At 42.1% G+C, this 20,699-nt stretch overlaps 3 protein-coding genes and 1 long non-coding RNA gene across 4 annotated transcripts; 2 read left to right on the forward strand and 2 right to left on the reverse strand.

The window, feature by feature from the left end:
• Positions 1 to 885: 885 nt before the first annotated feature.
• LOC125510260 (putative 26S proteasome non-ATPase regulatory subunit 3) lies at positions 886 to 4,324 on the reverse strand. Its single transcript, XM_048675381.2, has 8 exons — positions 4,112 to 4,324; positions 3,784 to 3,974; positions 2,848 to 2,985; positions 2,641 to 2,777; positions 2,445 to 2,499; positions 2,246 to 2,356; positions 1,798 to 2,037; positions 886 to 1,717 (listed from the first exon to the last, which is right to left on the reverse strand). The coding sequence occupies exons 1-8, from the start codon at positions 4,215 to 4,217 to the stop codon at positions 1,205 to 1,207; spliced, it is 1,491 nt and encodes a 496-aa protein (XP_048531338.1). The 5' UTR covers positions 4,218 to 4,324; the 3' UTR covers positions 886 to 1,204.
• A 3,475-nt stretch (positions 4,325 to 7,799) lies between these two features.
• On the forward strand, positions 7,800 to 12,643 carry LOC147972482 (uncharacterized). The gene is made up of 3 exons (XR_015603421.1): positions 7,800 to 8,291; positions 11,442 to 11,509; positions 12,165 to 12,643. It is a non-coding gene; the product is annotated as an uncharacterized LOC147972482 (long non-coding RNA).
• LOC147972483 (uncharacterized) lies at positions 10,086 to 11,350 on the reverse strand. Its single transcript, XM_087523084.1, has 2 exons — positions 10,758 to 11,350; positions 10,086 to 10,683 (listed from the first exon to the last, which is right to left on the reverse strand). The coding sequence occupies exons 1-2, from the start codon at positions 11,103 to 11,105 to the stop codon at positions 10,126 to 10,128; spliced, it is 906 nt and encodes a 301-aa protein (XP_087379210.1). The 5' UTR covers positions 11,106 to 11,350; the 3' UTR covers positions 10,086 to 10,125.
• Positions 12,644 to 13,306: 663 nt separating the features above from the next.
• Positions 13,307 to 14,398, forward strand: LOC147972484 (uncharacterized). The gene is made up of 3 exons (XM_087524353.1): positions 13,307 to 13,372; positions 13,448 to 13,591; positions 13,874 to 14,398. The coding sequence occupies exons 1-3, from the start codon at positions 13,307 to 13,309 to the stop codon at positions 14,396 to 14,398; spliced, it is 735 nt and encodes a 244-aa protein (XP_087380479.1).
• Positions 14,399 to 20,699: the final 6,301 nt, after the last annotated feature.

A 20,699-nucleotide genomic window follows, 5' to 3' on the forward strand; every position in this document is an offset into this window, starting at 1 on the left:
GACAAGCGCCTGCCTCTTCTCACTGGACCACCGCCGTCGATCTCCCCTGTTTCGCCAGAGCAGAGAGAGGTGGGGAAGAGGAGAGGAAAAGGACTACGGCTGCGGAGAGATTAGGGTTGGGGGGCTCTTTTGAAAAAACGCATGGCTGGTCGCTATCCCGCGTGGGCCCTCGAGTCGACGTGGCGGCGGTCAAAGCGCCACGCGAGCTGGTCAGCGGCGGTCAGACGAAATTAGGACCTCGGGTGAACAATTTAGAAAGAATTAGGATCCAGATGTGCATTTTAAAAGAATTAGGACCCAATCGACACTTCTGGAAAAGAATTAGGACCGCGCTTGCATTTTACTCAATTCTTGCAGATGTATCATCTTAGGCTTGTTTCGTCAGAACAAAACTTAAGCTGCCTTAGCTGTCCAAAGCCTGCTACACAAATAATTAATGCTATTTCTGCTAGAATATAATCTTGCACTGTATAATTGTATTCTGGTTATATGCAAGACAGATAGAAAATGAATGCCAAGTGAACCAGTTAAGTACTGCTTTACTGTTGAACACTAATAGATTTCACTCAGGCCTGGCATGTGCCAAACATGAATACTTCATTGTCCGCCTAAGTGAAATACACAGATGTCACTTAAACAGGGTAGAACCCTAAAAAGATTGTGCTTACAACCTCAACTTCTCTTCTAATTCTTCTCGTCATTCAACAGTACTGCTAAGTGCAAAGTGCAGCACCTTACTGCAACTCCGCAAGATGACCGAGTTAAAAGGTACAATTCTCTAATGTTAATAGTGGCAACAAAGTTTCAGCCACCCGAAAACATTAGCAGAGTGATTATGAAAACAGGCAACACCACGGGCATATGATGAATCATGTACATCGAAAATGAAGCAACACATGGAACTAGTCCTCAATCAGCTTCCCACAAAGCAAACACAGGATGCAGTGCAAAACAGTTTCCGACAAGCTCTCTCAGTTCCTCGATTACAGTATCTCATGGAAAAATAAGGCGCTTCCTACCAATTTGTAGTGATATAAGAATTTGCAGTGAAAAATAAGGTGCTTCCTACGAACATAAAAAACCGCACCGAGTAATCATTCAGATTGTCCCTGCAAGGATATTGGACTGCGGCCCCTGAAATTGACAGAGTAGTACCAGCTTCTTCGTAAAGAACAGGCAGCACCTGAAAGCATGGAGAGGGAATCTAGAAGTCATCATCGTCCTCCTCGGCCATGTGTTTTGCAAGTTCTTCCTCCTGCTGGAGTCTCTCACGCCTCTTCTCTGCACTCTCCTTTTCCTTGTGAGAATTCGGGGGGAACCTCAGAGCCTTGACTGCCTCGTTGTGCATGTTCAGGCAGAACGCAATCCTGGAGTTGAACGCAGCCTGTGGCTCGTTTGTTGAGTACACGTCGCCAGTCTCTTTCGACACCACCCAACCATTGGCATGATCGATGGTGGCATCAATTGCCCCATCTCTGATGGCCTTGGCTACAATGCTCTCAGCATCAGCAACAGCAGTCTTAGTATCTAGCCTCAGTTTCTTGGCAATGTCAGCAAGGGAGATACGTGAGTAGGAAATGCTAATGTTGCGCAGTCCAGTCCGGATGACGTTGTGGCGCAGCCTCACAATCAAATTGGATGTCCTGTCGGCACTGAAAATGCTCCCAAATTTCTCTGCAACAGCTCTAAACACTTCTAAGTCCCCAACTCGAACAGCCTGGAGATCATACATGAAAAAAAATTAAGAATGTATCATGCAGCAGTAACATGTATATTTTCCAAAGAAGGTGAACTTACATTTGTAAGCTCAAAATATGGTGTCAAAGCCGCCTTCATTCCTTTCTGCATGAAAACAGTTCTCTCTGGTATCTCCCCTAAAAGTAGCCTTACTAGTATAGCCCATTTGTTGCATTGGATGCGGAATCCACGAGCTGCAGTGGGTGCTTTCCGTGCTGCTTGCAAGAGGCTCTCTTTAGCATCAGTGTATTCGAGCTGAATTGTTCTAATTTTTCCCAAGTAGAACAGATAGCGGCAGAACTGTGAGAAAAATAGGGAGATTAGTTCTTGTCTACAACATACCTTCACATGATCAAATGAAAGAATGACAATTTCGTAGGGTGTTCATCATTAAATCGATAACCAGCCTTAGTACAAAGAATAAAGACATATTGCATTTCTACTTCAACTGCAACAACTCAGCATAAAAACAGGAGAGCAAATAAAATACTTGATGAATTATGATTACCTGCTGATTGGAATGTGCTTCAAAACGCGGTGCCTTTGACCTAAGTTTTTCTGCCTGATCATATAGGTTGTAGTGGAGGTAATTGCGAAGAAGCAGGTTAAGAAGAGTTTCCTGCCATCGAAACCAGAAGTCAACCCCATAATTTGACAGCATTCAAGCTGTATGTCTAAAAAATTGAAAACTAGGGTCTCAGAACAACCTGCCCAAGCTCATCATGGTGAAGAGTTGCCATCCTGTGCAACCCAAGGAGAGTTCTGCAAAGAGATAATTGTATGAGAAGAAAATGAAAGCAGGACCGAACAGAAAAAAGCGCTTACTAGTTACTCAGAGACGCACTGGAAGGTCTGTATAGATACCGTGTAGTGAGAATAACAATTCATGATATAATAACTCACCCACGAATTTCAGCAAGGCTGTTGGTGAGTTCATGGACATACGAGTAATACGAATACAGCCTAGAAGCCAAAACATCAACAGTCCTCCTGTTGAGATTCTTCAAACGAGCAATGCTAGAGTTTGCACATGCTTTAGCCTGAAGAGAACATCAAATTGGTATGTCTCATCACTAATGATGACAAAGTGGAGGAAACTCTCGGACATACCTCATCATATTTCTTGTGATCAATAAGGAAAATCAACACAAGCAGGTAGCAGTATATTTCAATCTCTGGGAGTCCATGCTTGATTGAAACTTGAGCAGCTGGAGCTGCAGCGTCAACATCCATCTCACTTCCATCTTCCTAAAGGAGGTAACACCATATGAACATAAAACACCTCTGAGCAAGAGAACACTTCAGTTTGAAAATTTTGATGTGTACAGAATTAATCCGAAGCAAGTTCTAACCCCCTATGCACCAAGCATGAGATTATCAATTACTACCTCCGATCCATAGTAAGTGTCGCAGTTTTCAACTAAGGTTGAACTAACCTCAGTTCAAAGCTGCGACACTTATTTTGGATCAGAGGGAGTGACAGTTAAGCATCAGAATAGAAGGAACCTGGTTTGACATGAACTTCAGTAGTGAAACTCAATTGCAAAATATGCAATTGCTCAAGGCTTGTACTGCATCACCACACAGTAACAGTTGCTTTGCAGCAATGATTTAGATTATGAGTTCTAATTTATTTCTAACAAGCCAAGCAATCCAGAACGATCTCATGCCAGACATAATACGAGATACCCAAGACTGTGTCAATTACCAATTAATCGTCAGAACAGAAGGAACCTGATTCGTCGTGAACTTCAACAGTGAAACTGAATTGGAAAATCTAAAGGCTCGCGTTGCATCACCATACAGTAGCCGGCTAACAGTTACTCTACTACAATGGCCTAGATTATGAGTTCCCATTTACTTCTAAAAGGCCAATCAATCCAGAACGATCTACCATGTCAATCGGCAGCCAAGACACATGTAACACATGTAGAATAACAAACATAGCATCAGACGCTCACGTCCTTGACGGTGTCATCAGATTCAGGCATAATTGCATGTTTATTCCAAATCACGAGAGCTCTGAAGTTGCAGGCAGAAAGATACCTTGGGGAGGAGAGGGGAGAGGCGGGTGAAGGCCTCGGAGGAAGCGGGCAGCGCGAAGGCGAGGAAGGCCGCGACGTCGGGGGCGGCGAGGCGGCGGCGCAGGGCGACGGTGAGGCGGACGGCGCGGGAGATCCGGCGGACCTCCTTGGTCAGCGACCCCGCCTCGACCACGGACGCGATCTCCTTCAGATCTGCAGGCACGGCGAGGCAAACACACGTGAGCTACCGCCCGCTGAGCGCCTACGGCGCCGGAAGCTGAGCTAGGGTTTGGGGGCCGGGGGGACTGGGGGACTGGGGGACTGGGGGGCGAGAGGGACGGGCTACTCACGCTGCAGGGTGGAGAGAGCGGGCGCGGGCGCGGGCGCGTCGGCGGCCGCAGGAGCGGCGACGGGGGCGGGCTGGGCGGAGTCATTCATCTCGACGTCCTCCGGCATCGCGGCGTCGGCGACGAGGTCGAGGGGGGAGGGGTAGTGCGTGCGGCGCAAGAGGGGGGAGTGAAAGGGAAGGCCGGAGGAGAGGGGATATTGCCAGGGGTAGAATTAGAAACAGATGGATGAATATGAGTGTTTGCTCCGGTGACGCCAACACGAAACGAATAGGATCACCAATCTAAATAAAAAAAACTTGAGGGCTCTTTTGATTCAAAACTAGTTTCATAAGTTTCGTTGATAGTTTAGAAGTCTTCGTGCATGTGCCTCTAATGACGAGCCCTCTGGAGTCGCAGTCGTCACCATTGAACCATTTAATTATCTGAAACACCTGACACCAAGAAAACGGCAAGAATCTGCACCGGAGCTCCGTTGACTATGTCCAGATGGATGAAGTCCAGGAGGATCGGAGCCCAGAAGACAAACTCGAAGAAGAAGCGTCGCCATCTCCCCGAGTGCCGCACCTGCGAGGATTGAAAAAACCTAATCTAAACTACTAACCGGAGTGGAGGCACCGGCACTCTCCTCCTTGTCACTGCGCTGGAGTGGCAGTCAGAGGGGAGACGAATCCACAGACTCACTGGCGAAATCTGAAGGGGAGAATGTATCCTAGCCATCAAGGGTTAGACTCTCTTTCTTTTGAATTCATGATATTTACTAATCGTATAGGAGTCAAGTGGACAAGACATTCTGATCATATTAGAATTAGTTTATTAGTTGAATGATCTTTTTCAGCTTCAAATCAGGTTTTATTATTAGTCTCCAATTCTTCTCTTATTGTGCCTATTTGTTTTTCGCTTTTTTATTTGTTGATGATGAGTTGTGGGTTGCTTTGGTACCTAATTATTTATTTTAAGTAAGAGACTTTAGCATGGATGATGGTTTTGCCCTAGTTTAATTTTAGTTTTTTCTTTTATTTTCCCATTTTGGGTTTTATCATTTTCTTGCCACTAGTTCAAGTCCATATTTGCATGTTATTAGTGATTTTTACACTACAATTGTATTGTGCTTACAAAAGTGTGCATTTTTAATATTATGATAAATATAGGAATAGGGTCACTTGTTCTATGAATAGTTCGTGGTGAAAAGTCATAATTTGGTAGAACATTTTCCTTATGCTTTTTTTGTTGTGAAATCTTTATCTAGAATAATAAGTTGTCCATTACACTTGTTTGAACAAAGTTCTAATACATGTAAATCATATCAGGCAAAGTTGTAATTGAGAGTTTTATGTAAAATGTTTTTCTTTGTTAGTGACATGTGTTGTTGTTTGTATGGTGCAAAATTTTGATTGACATCGAGTTGGGAATTAGACAACTTGATAGTGTCATGTGTCACTGATATATGGTGCGAAAAAATTGGTACCAAATTTTAAATTAGTAAACTACCAAATAGACAGTCCCTTTCATGTTTAGGTGTTTTGAGAGTCCCACCATTCAAAGCAGCTGTGGATGCTCCTTTGATTTCTTAGTGAGGTAACTTGGATATATCAAAAAAAATAGTACGAATGATCATGGAAAGACAAAATTAACTCCAATAGCAATGCTGCATTGGATAGTCGTAGTAGTTATCGAAACCAAGTGAGAAAGTGTGTTGACTGTAAATGAAAGCAATAGACGAGACATCCAACTATTGAGCAGAATTGATTGTGATTTAACGAAATTAGGTCATCTGGCGTATAGGGGCATGTGGCATATCCTTATTTGATGTAGTTACATACCAATATCTATAACCTATCTTGCGGTACCTACACTATGATATGTGCATTTCGCGTCACAATTTAAAAGGATAAATACTACTTTTATGTCATTTCAATTGCCTTTGCATCAATTTAATGATGGTTTATCTTATAATGCAGAAAATCCATGAAATAATTGCCAGTGATGTTGTCCATGGTGGATTTTGGACCATCGTGAAGAAAATACCCTGCTAGGATCCTATAAATAAAAGAAAATTAGTTCCCAAAGGTTTGCACAAGAAGATCCCAGGAGCCAGAAGGGGGTTGTCAGGTGGGCCATGGGGTGCCTAGGCGCACCCACGTGTGGCCTCTAGTGACCCATTGGTCCCATATGGTAACTTTTGAAGAATTTCTTCCATATCCATGTTTCTCCGATTGTTTCCGCAGCCGATGCGAGGTGGAAACCTGGCTCTATCTAGAAGGTTGTTTCTAGCCAGATATGCACATCAGACCAGGGGAATTTGAAGCAATCGCCATCACATACTCCAAGGCATCAAGGGGGGACATCTTCATCCAAGCCATCTTCACCATCTCCATCAACAGCACCATCACCCCCATTCTAATCTCATCCATCCTTGTATCATGTGTGAATTGCTTACTGTTACAGCATGTTGGTGTTAATTGTTGTATTGGTAATTGATGCCTTATGTATTATTGGTGAAAGATCATTGCTTTCGGATTGATAAAATTATCATTACCACTGAATATGTTCACCATGATGCATTGTGAGTAGTTCACTTGTGTTCTTGAGGATACAAGCGAAAGCTAGTTGTCTAGTTTCATATGTATTTACAGTAAAGATTGTTGGTTGATCATGTTGCGCTGTTATTCTCTAGTGGTGTTATGCGAAAGTCGAATGCGTGACACTTCACCTATATGGGCCTAGAGGAAGTTATGGCTATGCTTGGGTGTTTACCTTAATAAATCTTAGTAGTTGCAGATCGCTCGCTAAGAACACAATCATAGGTATCCGTGAGTTGGTGGCTTTGCATAACATAGTATTAGGCTATATCCCTACAAGACCGAATAAGCAAGAATAATCGATGCAAGTCACATATGAGGTTGACAACTATCCAATTATCCGACATCCTCAAGAACGTTTGATCATCATAAGTAACACAACCAGTTTGTCCTTAGAATTACCAGGGATTTGACCACTTGTTGCACTCTTTTATACTCCTTCCGTTCCAGAATATAAGCACAAGTCAACCATTTGAATGTTTGACCAAGATTATAGAATAAAGTAACATCTGTAGTACCTCGTAGATAAAATATGAAACTACTTTTCATGATGGATCAAATGATATGAATTTCATATTGTTAATGTTGATATATTTTTCTAAAAACTCGGACAAACTTGCACTCGTTTGACTTTACAAAAAACAAATACACCTTATATAAAGGAAGGGAGGGAGTATTTTGTTGTTACTCACGTCTGGTTACTGCTTATCACACCATTTAGCATTTGCACTGAATCCTTGCTATTTCTTTGTACTCCATTCATTTTAGAATACAGTGGATACAAGATTTGTTAGAGTCAAACAATTGAAAATTTTGATCAAGTTACCGATTTTTTTATCAATCTTGAATATCAACTGAATACCATTAGAATCATCATGAGTTTGTATTAAAGGTAAAGATAACTTCCTTTATAAACTTGGTGAAGTCACTTTTAGGCGTTGTTTGGATAGGGCCGGATACATGGTAAACGAGTTTGTAGCCGGATTTTAGCAAAATCGGTTTTGCTAATGAATTTTTGGATAACTAATTTACATAGAAACACGTTTGGGTTTGGAAAGGATAAAACTGGCTTGTATACATTTCCTTGTTTGGGTAGGAGGATACCGATTCACTTCCTCCCCTTGCCTTCTCTCTCTTTCTTTCCCCAATTTTGGCCATTGACGATGACTTCCCAAAAGCTTCGACTCCAGCCGCTCCAGCCTGTGATTCCTCTTCCGTCGTTCGTCCTCACCGCCAGACACCGGCGCCCTCCTCCCGTCGGGACGGCCTCGACGACTCCGCGCGCGGAGGCTTTCCCTGGTCGCCTAGGCCGACTCTGGTCGTCCCCGTACAGGCTCTGCTCGGCGAGATCTGCTCCTCGAGCTCATCCCGTAGGTCCGCCGCCCCTGGGCGACCTCCCTCATCGGCCCTGCACAGGCTTTGCTCGGGGAGAGGTTCTTCTCGAGCTCATCCCAGATGTACGCCGCCCCTTGATGCTGGCCGTCCAGCAGCGTCCGTACATGGAAGTTCAGATCTCAAAAGAGTGCTCGACGCCGCCCACCCTGATAGCGGCCATGTCGGGGCTGGAGGTCAAGCGTGAGGACGATGATTCAGCGGAGTAGGTAAACATTTCTTCTTTGTTTGCATTTCAAGGTCGAATTATTTGAGCTGGGAGCCATTTTTCTTATCGAATGACAAATTTATTGCACACAGTTGTACATAAAATAATTTAGCATTACTATCATCTTGTAATACAGAACGGGAAGTTTTGGAACCTATAAATTGATGAAAAATTGTAACAATTATTATTGTAATGAATCTATAAATAAAATTTAAAAAATAATATTGTAATGCTCAATCATCTTCTGGTTGTTGAGTGGAACGCTGTTGATGATTACTCCACAACTGTCGAGCAATGCATGCACGAACTCTCTCACCAGCAGCTCGTTCATCTTCTCTTGCTTGCCCTCTAACTTGCTGATCACCATGGTCAACATGTTGTTGTGCTTCCCCATGCTCATAAAGCTCGAACAACTCATCATGATGATTAACCTTCCAGATGAAGTTGTGGATAATACAACAAGCCATAACAATCTTGACTTGTGTTTTATATGGATAAGGAATTCCTCCTTTCCTACTTAAAATTGGAAAGCGAGCTTTTAGAACACCAAAAGTTTGCTCAACAACATTTCGTAGTTGTGTGTGCAGATGATTGAACATATCTTTCTCACTAGTATATCGTCGATTACTTCCACGAAAAGAAGCAATATGATAACGATCTCCACGGTACGGGGCAATAAATTTTGGAGTATTTGCATATCCAGAATCAACAAGATAAAATTTACCTGCACGTAAGGTTTGATAGCATGGTCAGAATCTTTATGTAATAAGATTAATCAATATATAGTTCATATGTTTGAACTTTTACCTTCAGGAACAACAAAACCCCCACTAGTAACAGCCCATCTTAGAACTGCTTGATCTGACGCAGAACCTTCCCATCCAGCAGCGACATATGAGAATGTCATGTCAAATGACACTGCTGCCATTACATTTTGAGAGGGGTAACCATGCCTATTTCTATAAGGAGTTTGCTTATCTAGCCTGATTTTTGCCTCAATGTGTGTCCCATCAATTGCTCCTAGGCAGTTCTGTTGGGATTTTTGTTAGTCAAACAATGAAGTTTAAGTTTCCATGACATAGTATTTAATCATATTTAAAAGTAACATGTGTTTGCGATGGGAAAATATCTTGAAATATGGGTAGAACCTTGCATCACCCAATATTTTCACTGGGATTTCATTCCTTGGATCTGTTATGCAAACATCACGCAACCCATTTATGGCATCTAAAACAATGTTGAAGTGTCGGCTGATTGGTTCACCAGAATGCTGATATCTATCTTGGATGACACGGTTCCTAACATTGTGACCAATGGTATGTAGAAACATGAGTAGTTGTTCGTCCATTGTCATTCGCTTTGTATCCTTCAGTAAACCTCTCTCACACAAAGCATCTCGCAGCAAGTAGAATATGTGCTTCTCAAGACGAATTTGTTTGTAAAATCTAACTGGATGTCCCTCTAGCAACTCTTTTGTTTTCTGGGCACCAGTTAATATGGAGGTGTTACAGGTGTTTTGAATAACCTTGTGAACAACACATCACGAAACACGGACACTGCAGAAATGTTATTAATAAGAACTTGCTCGGAATCAGAAAATTCATCATCTAGCACATACAAACTGTTCATGGTTCCTTGCACAGTGTACACTATTGATTGTATCATCTCAGAATAATATTTTATAAGATATATAAAATAGTTGGAAATGAACTTTCTCAAACTGAAAGTACAGTTGATTGTTGCAACACAAAGTGACAGAAAAAGCAATGGAAATTGTTCTCTAAATACATAAAACGACAATTACTGAAATCAAATAATGGTGTATTACAAAATAACTAAGGATCAAGAATCCAAAGCTTTCGAGTTTCTTCATCCATCTCAATGAAAATGGTGGGTTTGTCACCATCTGTAAATGCTTTTACTGCTTTCAGTTTTGTGCTGACATCGAGGCTACCCATACTATTTAATACTGACATGCATGATTTAACCGAGTAAGTGTCATTTTGTTCTGCTGTTTTTTTCTTTGCTTCAGCAATGCTGAGTGATGCATCTGCAAGACGATCAATTGCTGTTATGGCATCATCAGCTGTACGTTTTTGTCCTCTTGTAGTTTCTTTTGATCCACTTCCAGGGAATTTCCTTTTTTCTGGCTCAATGGCTGTCGACTTCTTAGTGAACACACCAGGGGAGCTATTGTTTTCATCAGACTCGATTTCATGTACTTCAACATCCTTATTGAGATCAATTTGAGATGATTTAGTTGTGCATGAACCATCTTTCCCTTTGCTAGATACAGCACCAACTCCAGATGTCGTTGAACTAGCACATATTTGTTGAAGATCTTCCCAACTAGGCCACACCTTTTCTCGATATTCTTGGAGTGACTTATCCTTCTGCAAGTTGTTAATTTTTTTATTAATAAATATAATATACCAATTTTATATGAATCCTACTCGCACAAACTTACCTCAATTAGTTCCTCCCAAGTTTCTTCTGAAGCTTTTATCATTTTGTCATCGTCGTCCCAACCAAATCCAGTCAGTTTAAGAAGTCTATCCATGGCAGCATAGCAACTCCTGTAGTACTTATGGCGATTTTTCAATTGTTGTAATTCAAGTTTGTCTACTCTTGAATCATTGAATTGTTCTAAGATATCACGCCATGCTTTCTTTGTGTAACCTGTTCCTTCTTTCCCTCCGTGTAAAGTTTGATCTTTCATTATAGTGAGAAGTATTTTGTTCTCCGAAGATTTCCATACATGCCTCTTTTTATCTGGGTTTTCTTTCCTATTTTTTTGGTCCTTCTGATCATCCATATTTATCTACAAGAAAATAAAAAATTTAAATGAGTATGTGATTGACAAACTTAATTTCTCTTGACATTTCAAAACCTCCAATTTAAAGTTGTACTTACAACAAGCCATATTGCAAAGTGAGTTATTTGGTTGAGAAGAACACTGTTAAGTGGAAGAAATGAACATGATAATAATATTTCAACTGCATTCATGTGATCTCTTGGCGTGTATTCTTCTGATTGCAATAGACAAATGGGGGTCTAGGACTGAGCTAATCTTTAATGTTTTATCTATGACAACACTTACTACTAATTGTTTGATTTCTACGTGTATTCCTATGTTCTTTTCACATTGCAGGTCGACAAAGGAACTGATGGCTTGTATTTCAGTGATCTACTGTTGGCTTACCATTTGTTTTTATAGAGGTAAAGCTGCATGTGCATGTTGAATTTAAATTTGAGGGCTCCTTATATCCAGGAGTACACGATTGGCCTACATACTAGACTATGATACATGTGTATACAATTTAGACTACAGCACAAACATACATACTTATATCGCACAATTCAGATTGGCCTACTGCCTATCAATACCATATAAATATATAATTAGAGTTAGCATGCCATTTACTCTTTTTTCATATCTGGCATTTACCTGGTTTCCATGTACAGCAGCAAGTAACTAGTGTAGTGGGTTTCTTTTATGATCAAACAGAGGTGTGTTTCCAATTAGAGAGAGGAGGGGACAAATTGCCAAGTTGGTGGTTCTAGTTTCATCTACGAATTGGCTATCTCAGATTACCGGAGTTTTTTTCTTTCTGCAAAATGAGCTTCATTACCAAAAAATGAATCGATGAACAATTCCATGAAATCTGTACATTACCATGAAATCTGTACATCTACAACTCATATGGACCAATTTGTTGATCAAGATGATTGATCGATGAACAATACCATGAAATTTGTACATCTACAACTTATATGGACTAATTTGTTGATCTGGATGATTGATCAATGGACAATATCATGAAATATGTACATCGACTACAACTTATATTGACAGGATGATTGATCTTACCAGGGTCGTGCAACTTGATTGAAGATGGGAAGATGATGAGAACCGCCTGATGAAGAAGCCACTCAGAACCAGCGCCAGCGTCTCCCAGCCAGCGCCTGTGAATGGAATTGACGGCCAGCCAGTTTTATTAGCGATGGGGCCTGTATATAAGCAATGAAAAAGGCGCGAGGGCGAGCAGCAAAACGCAGAACTGGCGCCAGAAAAGTTGTTGAGAAGCGAGCGGGTGGGAAAAAGTTGTTGCGATCACGCATATAGCAATCGCGTTTGTGGAAAAACGCCTATAAGCTCGTTTTTCTATAAGCCCGAAATCTTGGGTTGTATAGTTCCAAGTTTCCTATAAACGTGGATTTGTTATAGTAGCCAAACCAGGTTTTGTTTGGTTGAACCGTTTTCCTGGTTTATAGAGTACGGATTCTATATATATCTTCTATCCAAACAACGCCTTAAGAAAACCAGTGCGGCGCCGCCTACTATGTCATAGAACGGAGTTTGTATGTCTTTTTTTCGGAGATGTCTAAAAACTGATGTCAGATCTTTTAAGATTTCCCGGCAAACGCACAAAATTGCCATGCGAAAACAGATGTCGTGTTAAGGTATTTGCCATGCTCTAAAGCAAAAATTGTCTTGTAGTACAAAAAAGGGCAGAAAAATTGTCACGCGGCGCAGAGAAATTGTCATGTGTTTTGATCGGATCTGGCGGTCTTAAGGGTGTTCGCTAGGATTGCTTAAAAAATTGGTGTTCGCTGGTTTACTGGTTAGAGACGTTAGAAAAGGAGTTAAAAGCACTAGGGGTCCTAGAACTTGCTCTCAATGTGATGGTTTGGTCCTACAACTTGAAAAATGACCCTACCCAGTCCCTAAACTTGCTCAAGATGTGCAAATCAAGTCCTGACGAATCCGAGCTTGCCATGTGGACTCGTGGGTGCGCACCCGGTCAGCGCGTCGCATTTTGCAAAGACCCCCTGCCGTTGCTTGGAATCAACCCGCACTACCACCATTTCACCTGAATTAATTAAAGGAGACCACGGTCTGGGCCCCCCCGATCCAGACAACCCGCAGCTCACTCCCCTCTCTGTTTTCTTGCTTTGCTCCTCTGCTCTTCGCCGCCGTCCAGCCCGCCGCAGCCGCCAAGCAAGCTAGCGGCCATGGTTTCATGGAGTGATTCCGGATCGAGCTCGTACGCGTCAAGTGGCGACGAAGTCACCAGTCGGGTAAGATCCTGTCCAGGTTCAAATGAGCATCCAGGGTTTCTGAAAAATGCGATTTCTTACCAGATTTTGTTTTAGGGTCCTCGCACCATTGAGAGCACCGATTGGGCAGGCCTTGCTGCAGATCTACCTAATAGGTGTGAGCACCAAGCAGTGTGTGAGAAGTTTGTTGCATTTGAGTCTGTTGACAGTGGAAGAAGATTTCTGGGTTGTGCACAAAAGGTTAGTACATGTTGGTAGTTGTAGATTGAGATGGTAGTGCTGTAGTACTAGTTCATTTGATATTGAACTTGATCTGTTGTGCCATTTTGTGCCATTTAGTTTATTTTAGTTGTTCAAATATGTATTTTTGTGCAAACAGACATGTTGTATTGAAACTTGATTCAGTGAGTTAACTGAATTTTGATTTAGTTAACTTAGTTTTGTCCAGTTAACTGCATTTTGATTCAGTGTTATTGTATTTTCTTCAGTTAACTGAATTATGCATTTCCTCACCAATTTTAGGATAGGCCTAAATGCCCCTATGTGCATTGGGTTGACCTAGAGTGGCCTCCACAATTGAGGACCAGTCTAGCTAGGATCTGGGGTATGTATGAAGATGAGGTCACATCCAGGATTAGGCAAGCTGTTGTTCAGGCTAAAGAAAATGTTAGGGTTGTGAAAGAGAAGGAAGCCATGGAAAAAGACCTGAGGTTTTTTAAACTTGATTTTGCTAAGATGGTGGATGACAAAGAGCAGGCAATTACTGAATTGGGCAACACAAGGCTAGCTCTGTCTGACCTAAAGCTAGAACTTGAGAAGAAGAGAATGGCTGACAAATCAGTGACCAACATTCATCAGGTGGTCAGGGCTAAGGCAGAGAAAGAGAGGGATGAGATGAAGCAAGAGAGGGACAAATTGAAGGAAGAAAGGGATGTGTTGAAGAAAGAGATTAAGAAGCTAGAGTATATGATTGGTGACCTGTTCAAGCATAAAGAGGACACCAAGTGCAAGATAAGGAGGGTTAGGGAGCTGCTAGATGAATTTTAGTGATCATCTGGACTTGTTTAGTTAATGATTATCAGTGGACTTGTTTAGTTAATTTGGGTTATCTTTGATGCCCTGTATCCAGATGCCCTGTACTATTTGCTGCAATCAACAAGCATGCACTATGTTATCTGAATTTGGTTAAGTGAATTTGGATTATCAATGCTCTGCCAGTTAACTGAATTGATTTTCTGTTGAACTTAACTATTATTCAGTTATCTGAATGTAGATTCAGTGAAGTGAGTATTTCTTTGGTTAACTGAACATTGTTTCAGTTTACTGATTTGTTATGTCAGTTTACTAATTTGTTATGTCAGTTTACTGATTTGTTATGTCAGTTCACCGTGTTTTTTATATATACAATGAAATTTTATCAAAAAAATTTGTATAAGATTGTTTTTGAAGTTAACTGACGTTTGCTATACAATGTTAACTGAATATGGTTCAGTTAACTGTTATTTGTTCAGTTATCTGAAAGTTGCATACACTGGTATTTTGGATCACAGAATGGTAGATGCAGGATTTCATTAAGTTACTTCATACATTCCATACACTGCATCACATATCATAGAAGAAGGAGGAACTAGGATTTATTACATTGCATCACATGAAAGCTTATTCATCTGGATACAGAATTCATGTAGATACTGCATGACAAATAAAAACCAAATACTGCATCACATAAAAACTTCAGTTAACTGCAAATAGCCAGGAGGATCTAGATACTGCATCACATAAAAGCTTATTCATCTGGATACAGAATTCTACTCCACCTCATCCTAGTCACCTGAAAGGGATGGAAGTTTGCCCTCCTCCTTGCCCAGTGGATGACATCATCATCACTAGGGTTGGAGCCAAGGGGGGATGCCTCCTGGAACTGCTCCATTTCTTTGCGGTTGCGTGCTGCAAGTATCCGCTGAGCTAGGTTCCTTCTCTCCCTCCTTCTTGCCTCTCTGCGCCTGGCTACCCTTGGCACATGTTCTTCTTCATCGATGACCTCTCCAAGATCTATCTCTATCTGTCCTAGGGTTTTCTCTGGCGGCTAGGGGGAGGAGAAGGGATTGTGGTTGTTGTTTGTGGCAATTGGGGGTGCTTTATATAGTAGAAATGGTGGTTGGTAGGTAGGCATTAGATTTATGGTGGTAGGTAGGCCCAATGTTAGAGTCAACTGTTGGTTTCCAAAGTAATAAACACTCTGAATTTGAACTTAACTGAATTATAACTAACACTCTGAATTCTAACTAAATGGAATTTAAACTTAACTAGATTATAACTAACACTCTGAATTTAAGTTAACTGAATTCTTACTAAAGGGAATTATAACTTAACTGAATTTTAACTTAACAGTCTGAACTAGACTGAAGTTTTACGAAACTGAATTCTTACTAAAGGGAATTATAACTTAACTGAATTTTAACTTAACAGTCTGAACTAGACTGAAGTTTTACCAAGCTGAATTCTTACTAAAGGGAATTATAACTTAACTGAATTTTAACTTAACAGTCTGAACTAGACTGAAGTTTTACCAAACTGAATTCTTACTAAAGGGAATTATAACTTAACTGAATTTTAAATTAACAGTCTGAACTTAACTGAATTTTAACTTAACAGTCTGAACTAGACTGAATTTTGACTAAAAATGAGTCTGAAACCTGAATTTCTGTATGAGGTGCCATATGTACAGATTGCTATTTATAGTAAGTGCTCCACATGCAGAAAGAAGAGAAAGAAGCAAGTAAAGCAGTACTGTATGCAACATTTGCATCACAGCAGTGCAGCACACCACATTTGCAAGATTGGAAGCAGTCCAGTTGCATACCAACATCATGCATGTTCAGATAATTACAGATAACTTATGTGCTGTATATAGTAGCACACCTAACCATAGAATGTCCAAAAGAGTTCTAACTTATATGCTGTGATGATATAGCAGCATACCTAGCTAACAACCCCATCTTACTAACTTATATGCTGTCATATATATCAGCATACCTACCTAACAACATCATATCTCTAACTTATATGCTGTGGTATAACAGCATACCTAAGCAGCACCTCTTGCAAACGCAGCATTCTTCAGTCCTTGAGCAGCTTCAGGCGCTCGGAGCGGCGCACCTCCAGAACAGCTGCCCTCTTCACTGCTGCTTTCTTCTTCTTGCTAACCTCCTGAACAGCCGGCGCCACCTCCTCCTCCTCAACCTCCTGCTTGATGATAGCGGATTCAGGCAGATCTGGCAGGTCGTCCACCTCAATGGGAACGTTGCGGCCACCATCCACGACGGCTCCGACCGGCGCAACGATCTGCACCTCCGGCTCATCGTCTGACAATAGGACGACCTCCGGCACCTCCTCGTCAGATGACTCATCGTCAGAGTCGTCGTCAGGCCCGAAGAGGAAAGACGGACCTTGATGGTCCCAGTAGGTGGCGTTGACGGGCGCCGGCAGGGCAAGCACGAAGTCGTGGACGTGCTCGGTCCTGGACGCAACGCGCTCTGCATCCGGCTGGGCCGGTGCCGCGGTGGATGGGCGGTACATCCACCAGCGGGCCCGCTGCCTGGGGTCAGGGGAGCGCTGAACCTCGCGCATTGCCCAGAGGAGGATGGTCGCCGGAGGAACGTTGATGCCGTCGGGGAAGGCACGACGTTTCTCAGCATCCGTCATCACCTTAACGAGACCGTGTGCGTGGATCTTCATCATCTAAACACTTGGGAACCACCGCGCGATCTCTCTGTATTGCGCGCGAAGCTCGGGGTTGTCGCCGGCCAACTCTTCGACGACTTTCTGCCATCCGAGACTCTGGTCCATGGCGGCGGCGGTGGCGTGGTCGTTGAGACGGTGAGTGGCGTGGTTTTTTTGGTGGTTGGTGGAGTGGTGGAGGAGTGGGGTGTGCGAGCGGTGAGTGGAGAGGGAGAACGGCAGGTCGCCACGTCTTAAAGTGAGGAAACCAAAACGACTACGCTACGGTGTGCTCGATCGTCAGATAGAGGCCTTAACGCATGCTTAACTGCAGGACCACAAAAGTTACAATATGTATATCCAGAGGTGCTACTAGAACAAATCACTAGCTCTATCCCACTGGCATTGCACGCAGCGTTATAAACCCCAGGTCCTGGGTTCGAGCCCCGGGCAAAAAAAAAGTTTTTTTGAAACTACATCATTGTGCACATTGAGTTAGCTAGCTCATTGTGCACATTCACATAAGTAGAAGAATATTTTTATTTTATTTTATTGAACAACATCATTATGCACATTCAGTTAACTAGAAGAGCAGGCAAAAAATTCAGATAACTAGAACAACATGCATTAAAATTCAGTTAACTAGAACAGCACAATGAGGGCAAATTCAGTTAACTAGGTCATTGAGCACATTCAGGCATTAACTAGTTTTGCCACCAAAGAATGCAAATCTTGCCACTTCATGCCACTGTTTGGCATACTTAATAGGCCAATCTTAAAGTTACATCAGTCTAGGCCTTTACAAAAAAATGGCAATTGCAACAGCCAGCTAATCAGGGAGCAGGTGCATTCAGATCTTCAGCAGGTGCATTGAGATTAGGTATTTGCCTCTGAATCTGATCTCCAAACAACAGCCACCATGCCCTCTCACCTGGAACACTTCCTCTTCCTGCAACTGGAGCAGCACCTCTTCCTCTGCCTGCATCTGGAGCAGCACCTCTTCCTCTACCTGCATTTGGAGCTGCACCTCTTCCTCTGCCTGCAGCTGGAGCTGCACCTCTGCCTCTGCCTGTAGCTGAATCTGCTCCTGTTCCTCTGCCTGGAGGTGCATTTCTTTGTCTTTTATTTGCTCTTCCTTCTTCTCTTTGAGCTATTGTGTTTGCCCTTGTCTGTCTACCAATGAGCATCTCTGTGGTGATCACTGGCTGAGGTATTGCAGCACCAGCAGCAGCAACAAAGGCAGATTGTTGTGGTAATGGGCCATATGCCCTTTGAGGAGCTCTTGTAGAAATTTCCCTTTGAGCCATGGTGAAAACCATACTTGTTGGTGAATCAATTGGATCCAATAGAGGGTCTACATTGTTTGGGAAAATGTTCTGCACAGATTCATTTAAGCACATTAAGTTCTACAATGACATAAATACAGTACAAATGCAGTACAATGACATATGTAGTTAAGTGCTTGCTATACCTGAAGAAAGGTAGGGTCATCATAACTTTCATCAACCACCTCTATCCCATCTTGAATGAGACTTTCCTGCCATTTGTAGTGCCCCTTCCTGTTGTGATCAGCTCTGCCACAGATTGAGCAGTGCACTGTCACACCTTTTCTGTTCAGAACCCTAACACCATTCTTGATATTCTCCTCTGGTGCTTTCTTCCTATTCTTCTTGGGTCTTCCCAACTGTTTAGTAAACACTGGTGGATGCACCTTGTACCCATTCTGTTTCTCCCAATGCTTTGGGTCTACAAGAGGAACAAGAGTGTACCCATATGCCTTGAGATATGTCTGAACTGTGTAGCAGTCATGAACCATTGTCTCTGGGTCAATCCTCTCCTCCCTGCAACATGCTATACAATGACCACATGGTACTCCTGACAACTGCCATCTTCTGCAATCACATGTGTGCAAAGCAAGATCCACTGTGTAACAATTGTTACCAGACTGTACTTTGAACAATTGTTGTCCAGCTTCAGATACATGGCAGTTTGCAGCAAACTCTGTATTCTTATCCAATTTCTTCTGAATCTTTGGGCATATTCTCTAGCCTACCCACTTTTCTATAGCTTCCATTTGTTTACTCACTAGCCTGTGCATGATCTTGTGGAAGATATATTCAAGCATACTAAGCACTGCCATCTCTCTGCCATCAAGAATGTAGCTGTTAAACACTTCAGAGTTGTTGTTAAGCAGGATGTCACATTTGGGAAAATCCCTGAAGAATGCCTTGCACCATGTGTTTGGCTCAAGCCTCTCAGTCCAGTGGAAGGCAGCTTGGCAGTGATCATCCATTTTCTAACAATTCTCTCTCCATTTTACCTTGTTTGGTGATCTTGCAATAGCCCACAGATCTTGCTTTAGTACCTCTCCTTTGTGCTTCTCATTAAAATTTTGGTAAATATGCCTCACACAAAACTTGTGTTCTGCATCTGGCCAAACCTTGTGCACAGCATTTATTAACCCTTTCTGCTTGTCACTCATAACTGTGAAAGGAGCTTTGTTTGTAATATTTAGATCATCTTTTAGAGTGGTCAAAAACCACTCCCATGAACTTTTGCATTCTACTTCCACCCAGCCCATTGCAATGGGAAATATGTAGTCATTAGGATCAATTCCAACAGCACTAAGGAGCACTCCTTTAAACCTTGTTTTCATATGACAACCATCAATAAAGAGAATAGGCCTGCAGCCCTTTATCCATCCTCTCTTACAAGCATCATATGACCAATATAATGTTTTCAAACATTTTCTGCCCATTGGAAATTTTGTATCTTTGACAAGTGTAGTTGTTAGCAGAAATGTAGACCCAGGGTTTTTGCTCCTTAGCTCATGCCCATAATCCCATAGCCTGCTGAACTGCTCTTCCTCATCACCATGTATCTCCTTAAGTGCTTGCTTCCTAGCCCTAGCAAGCTTCCATCTATTAGGAGTAACATTGAATTCCTTTGTTATTTTCCTTGAAAATGTTCCAATGGACATCTTCTGGTCATCTCTGAACTCATCAATGAAAAAGTTGCATAGGAATTCTGCTGTCATATCCTTTAACTTCCACTTCTTCTGGCACTTATGCAATCCATTATATGCCTTGATGACAAAACCTCCAGTCCTGTTGTCATTTCCATCCCTAAGCACCCATGGGCAACCACCACCCTGACAAACTGCCTCCAATCTGATCTTGTCATTCTTAAGCTTCTTGATCTGCACTTTGTTCCTTATTGAATAGGCGTTGAGAGCTTTCCTCAACTCAACCACATCAGCAAATACCATACCTAGTTTAAAAACAGGGGATTTCATGTCCACCTTGGAATTGGAAGCTCTGAATTTGTACTTCAGTTGATCTTGTGCTTGTGTGGAGAGGTTGAGATCTTCATCTTCAAGGACATAGTCAGGCTTAACCTCTACCTCCTCTTGCTCAGCCTCTTCATCAACATCAAAGTCAATCTTTTCTTCATAAAGATCATCATCTCCATCATCTATTTCATAATCACTGTCACTCAAATCTGAATCTGACAGCACATCATTTTCAGGTTGCAAATTTGGATCTGCAGCAGCAACAATCACATTTGTCTCTGTAGCATTAACCTGGTCTGGCTGTGCACAATTAAGGAGGTCTTGCTCTGCACTTAT

Source organism: Triticum urartu, chromosome 5A (assembly GCF_056163025.1).
Source record: "Triticum urartu cultivar PI428250 chromosome 5A, HENAU_Tu73, whole genome shotgun sequence".
Classification (NCBI taxonomy): Eukaryota; Viridiplantae; Streptophyta; class Magnoliopsida; order Poales; family Poaceae; genus Triticum; species Triticum urartu.

Excerpts from the sequence above, each read along its gene's own strand:
- LOC125510260 (XM_048675381.2), bottom strand. The coding sequence starts at position 4,217 with ATGCCGGAGGACGTCGAGATGAATGACTCCGCCCAGCCCGCCCCCGTC. Across the intron at positions 2,986-3,783 it reads TCTCCCCTCTCCTCCCCAAG|GAAGATGGAAGTGAGATGGA; the intron begins GTATCTTTCTGC and ends TACCTCCTTTAG. Across the intron at positions 2,778-2,847 it reads ATCACAAGAAATATGATGAG|GCTAAAGCATGTGCAAACTC; the intron begins GTATGTCCGAGA and ends TGTTCTCTTCAG.
- LOC147972483 (XM_087523084.1), bottom strand. The coding sequence starts at position 11,105 with ATGGATGATCAGAAGGACCAAAAAAATAGGAAAGAAAACCCAGATAAA. Across the intron at positions 10,684-10,757 it reads CTTGGGAGGAACTAATTGAG|AAGGATAAGTCACTCCAAGA; the intron begins GTAAGTTTGTGC and ends AACAACTTGCAG.
- LOC147972484 (XM_087524353.1), top strand. The coding sequence starts at position 13,307 with ATGGTTTCATGGAGTGATTCCGGATCGAGCTCGTACGCGTCAAGTGGC. Across the intron at positions 13,373-13,447 it reads GCGACGAAGTCACCAGTCGG|GGTCCTCGCACCATTGAGAG; the intron begins GTAAGATCCTGT and ends ATTTTGTTTTAG. Across the intron at positions 13,592-13,873 it reads TTCTGGGTTGTGCACAAAAG|GATAGGCCTAAATGCCCCTA; the intron begins GTTAGTACATGT and ends CACCAATTTTAG.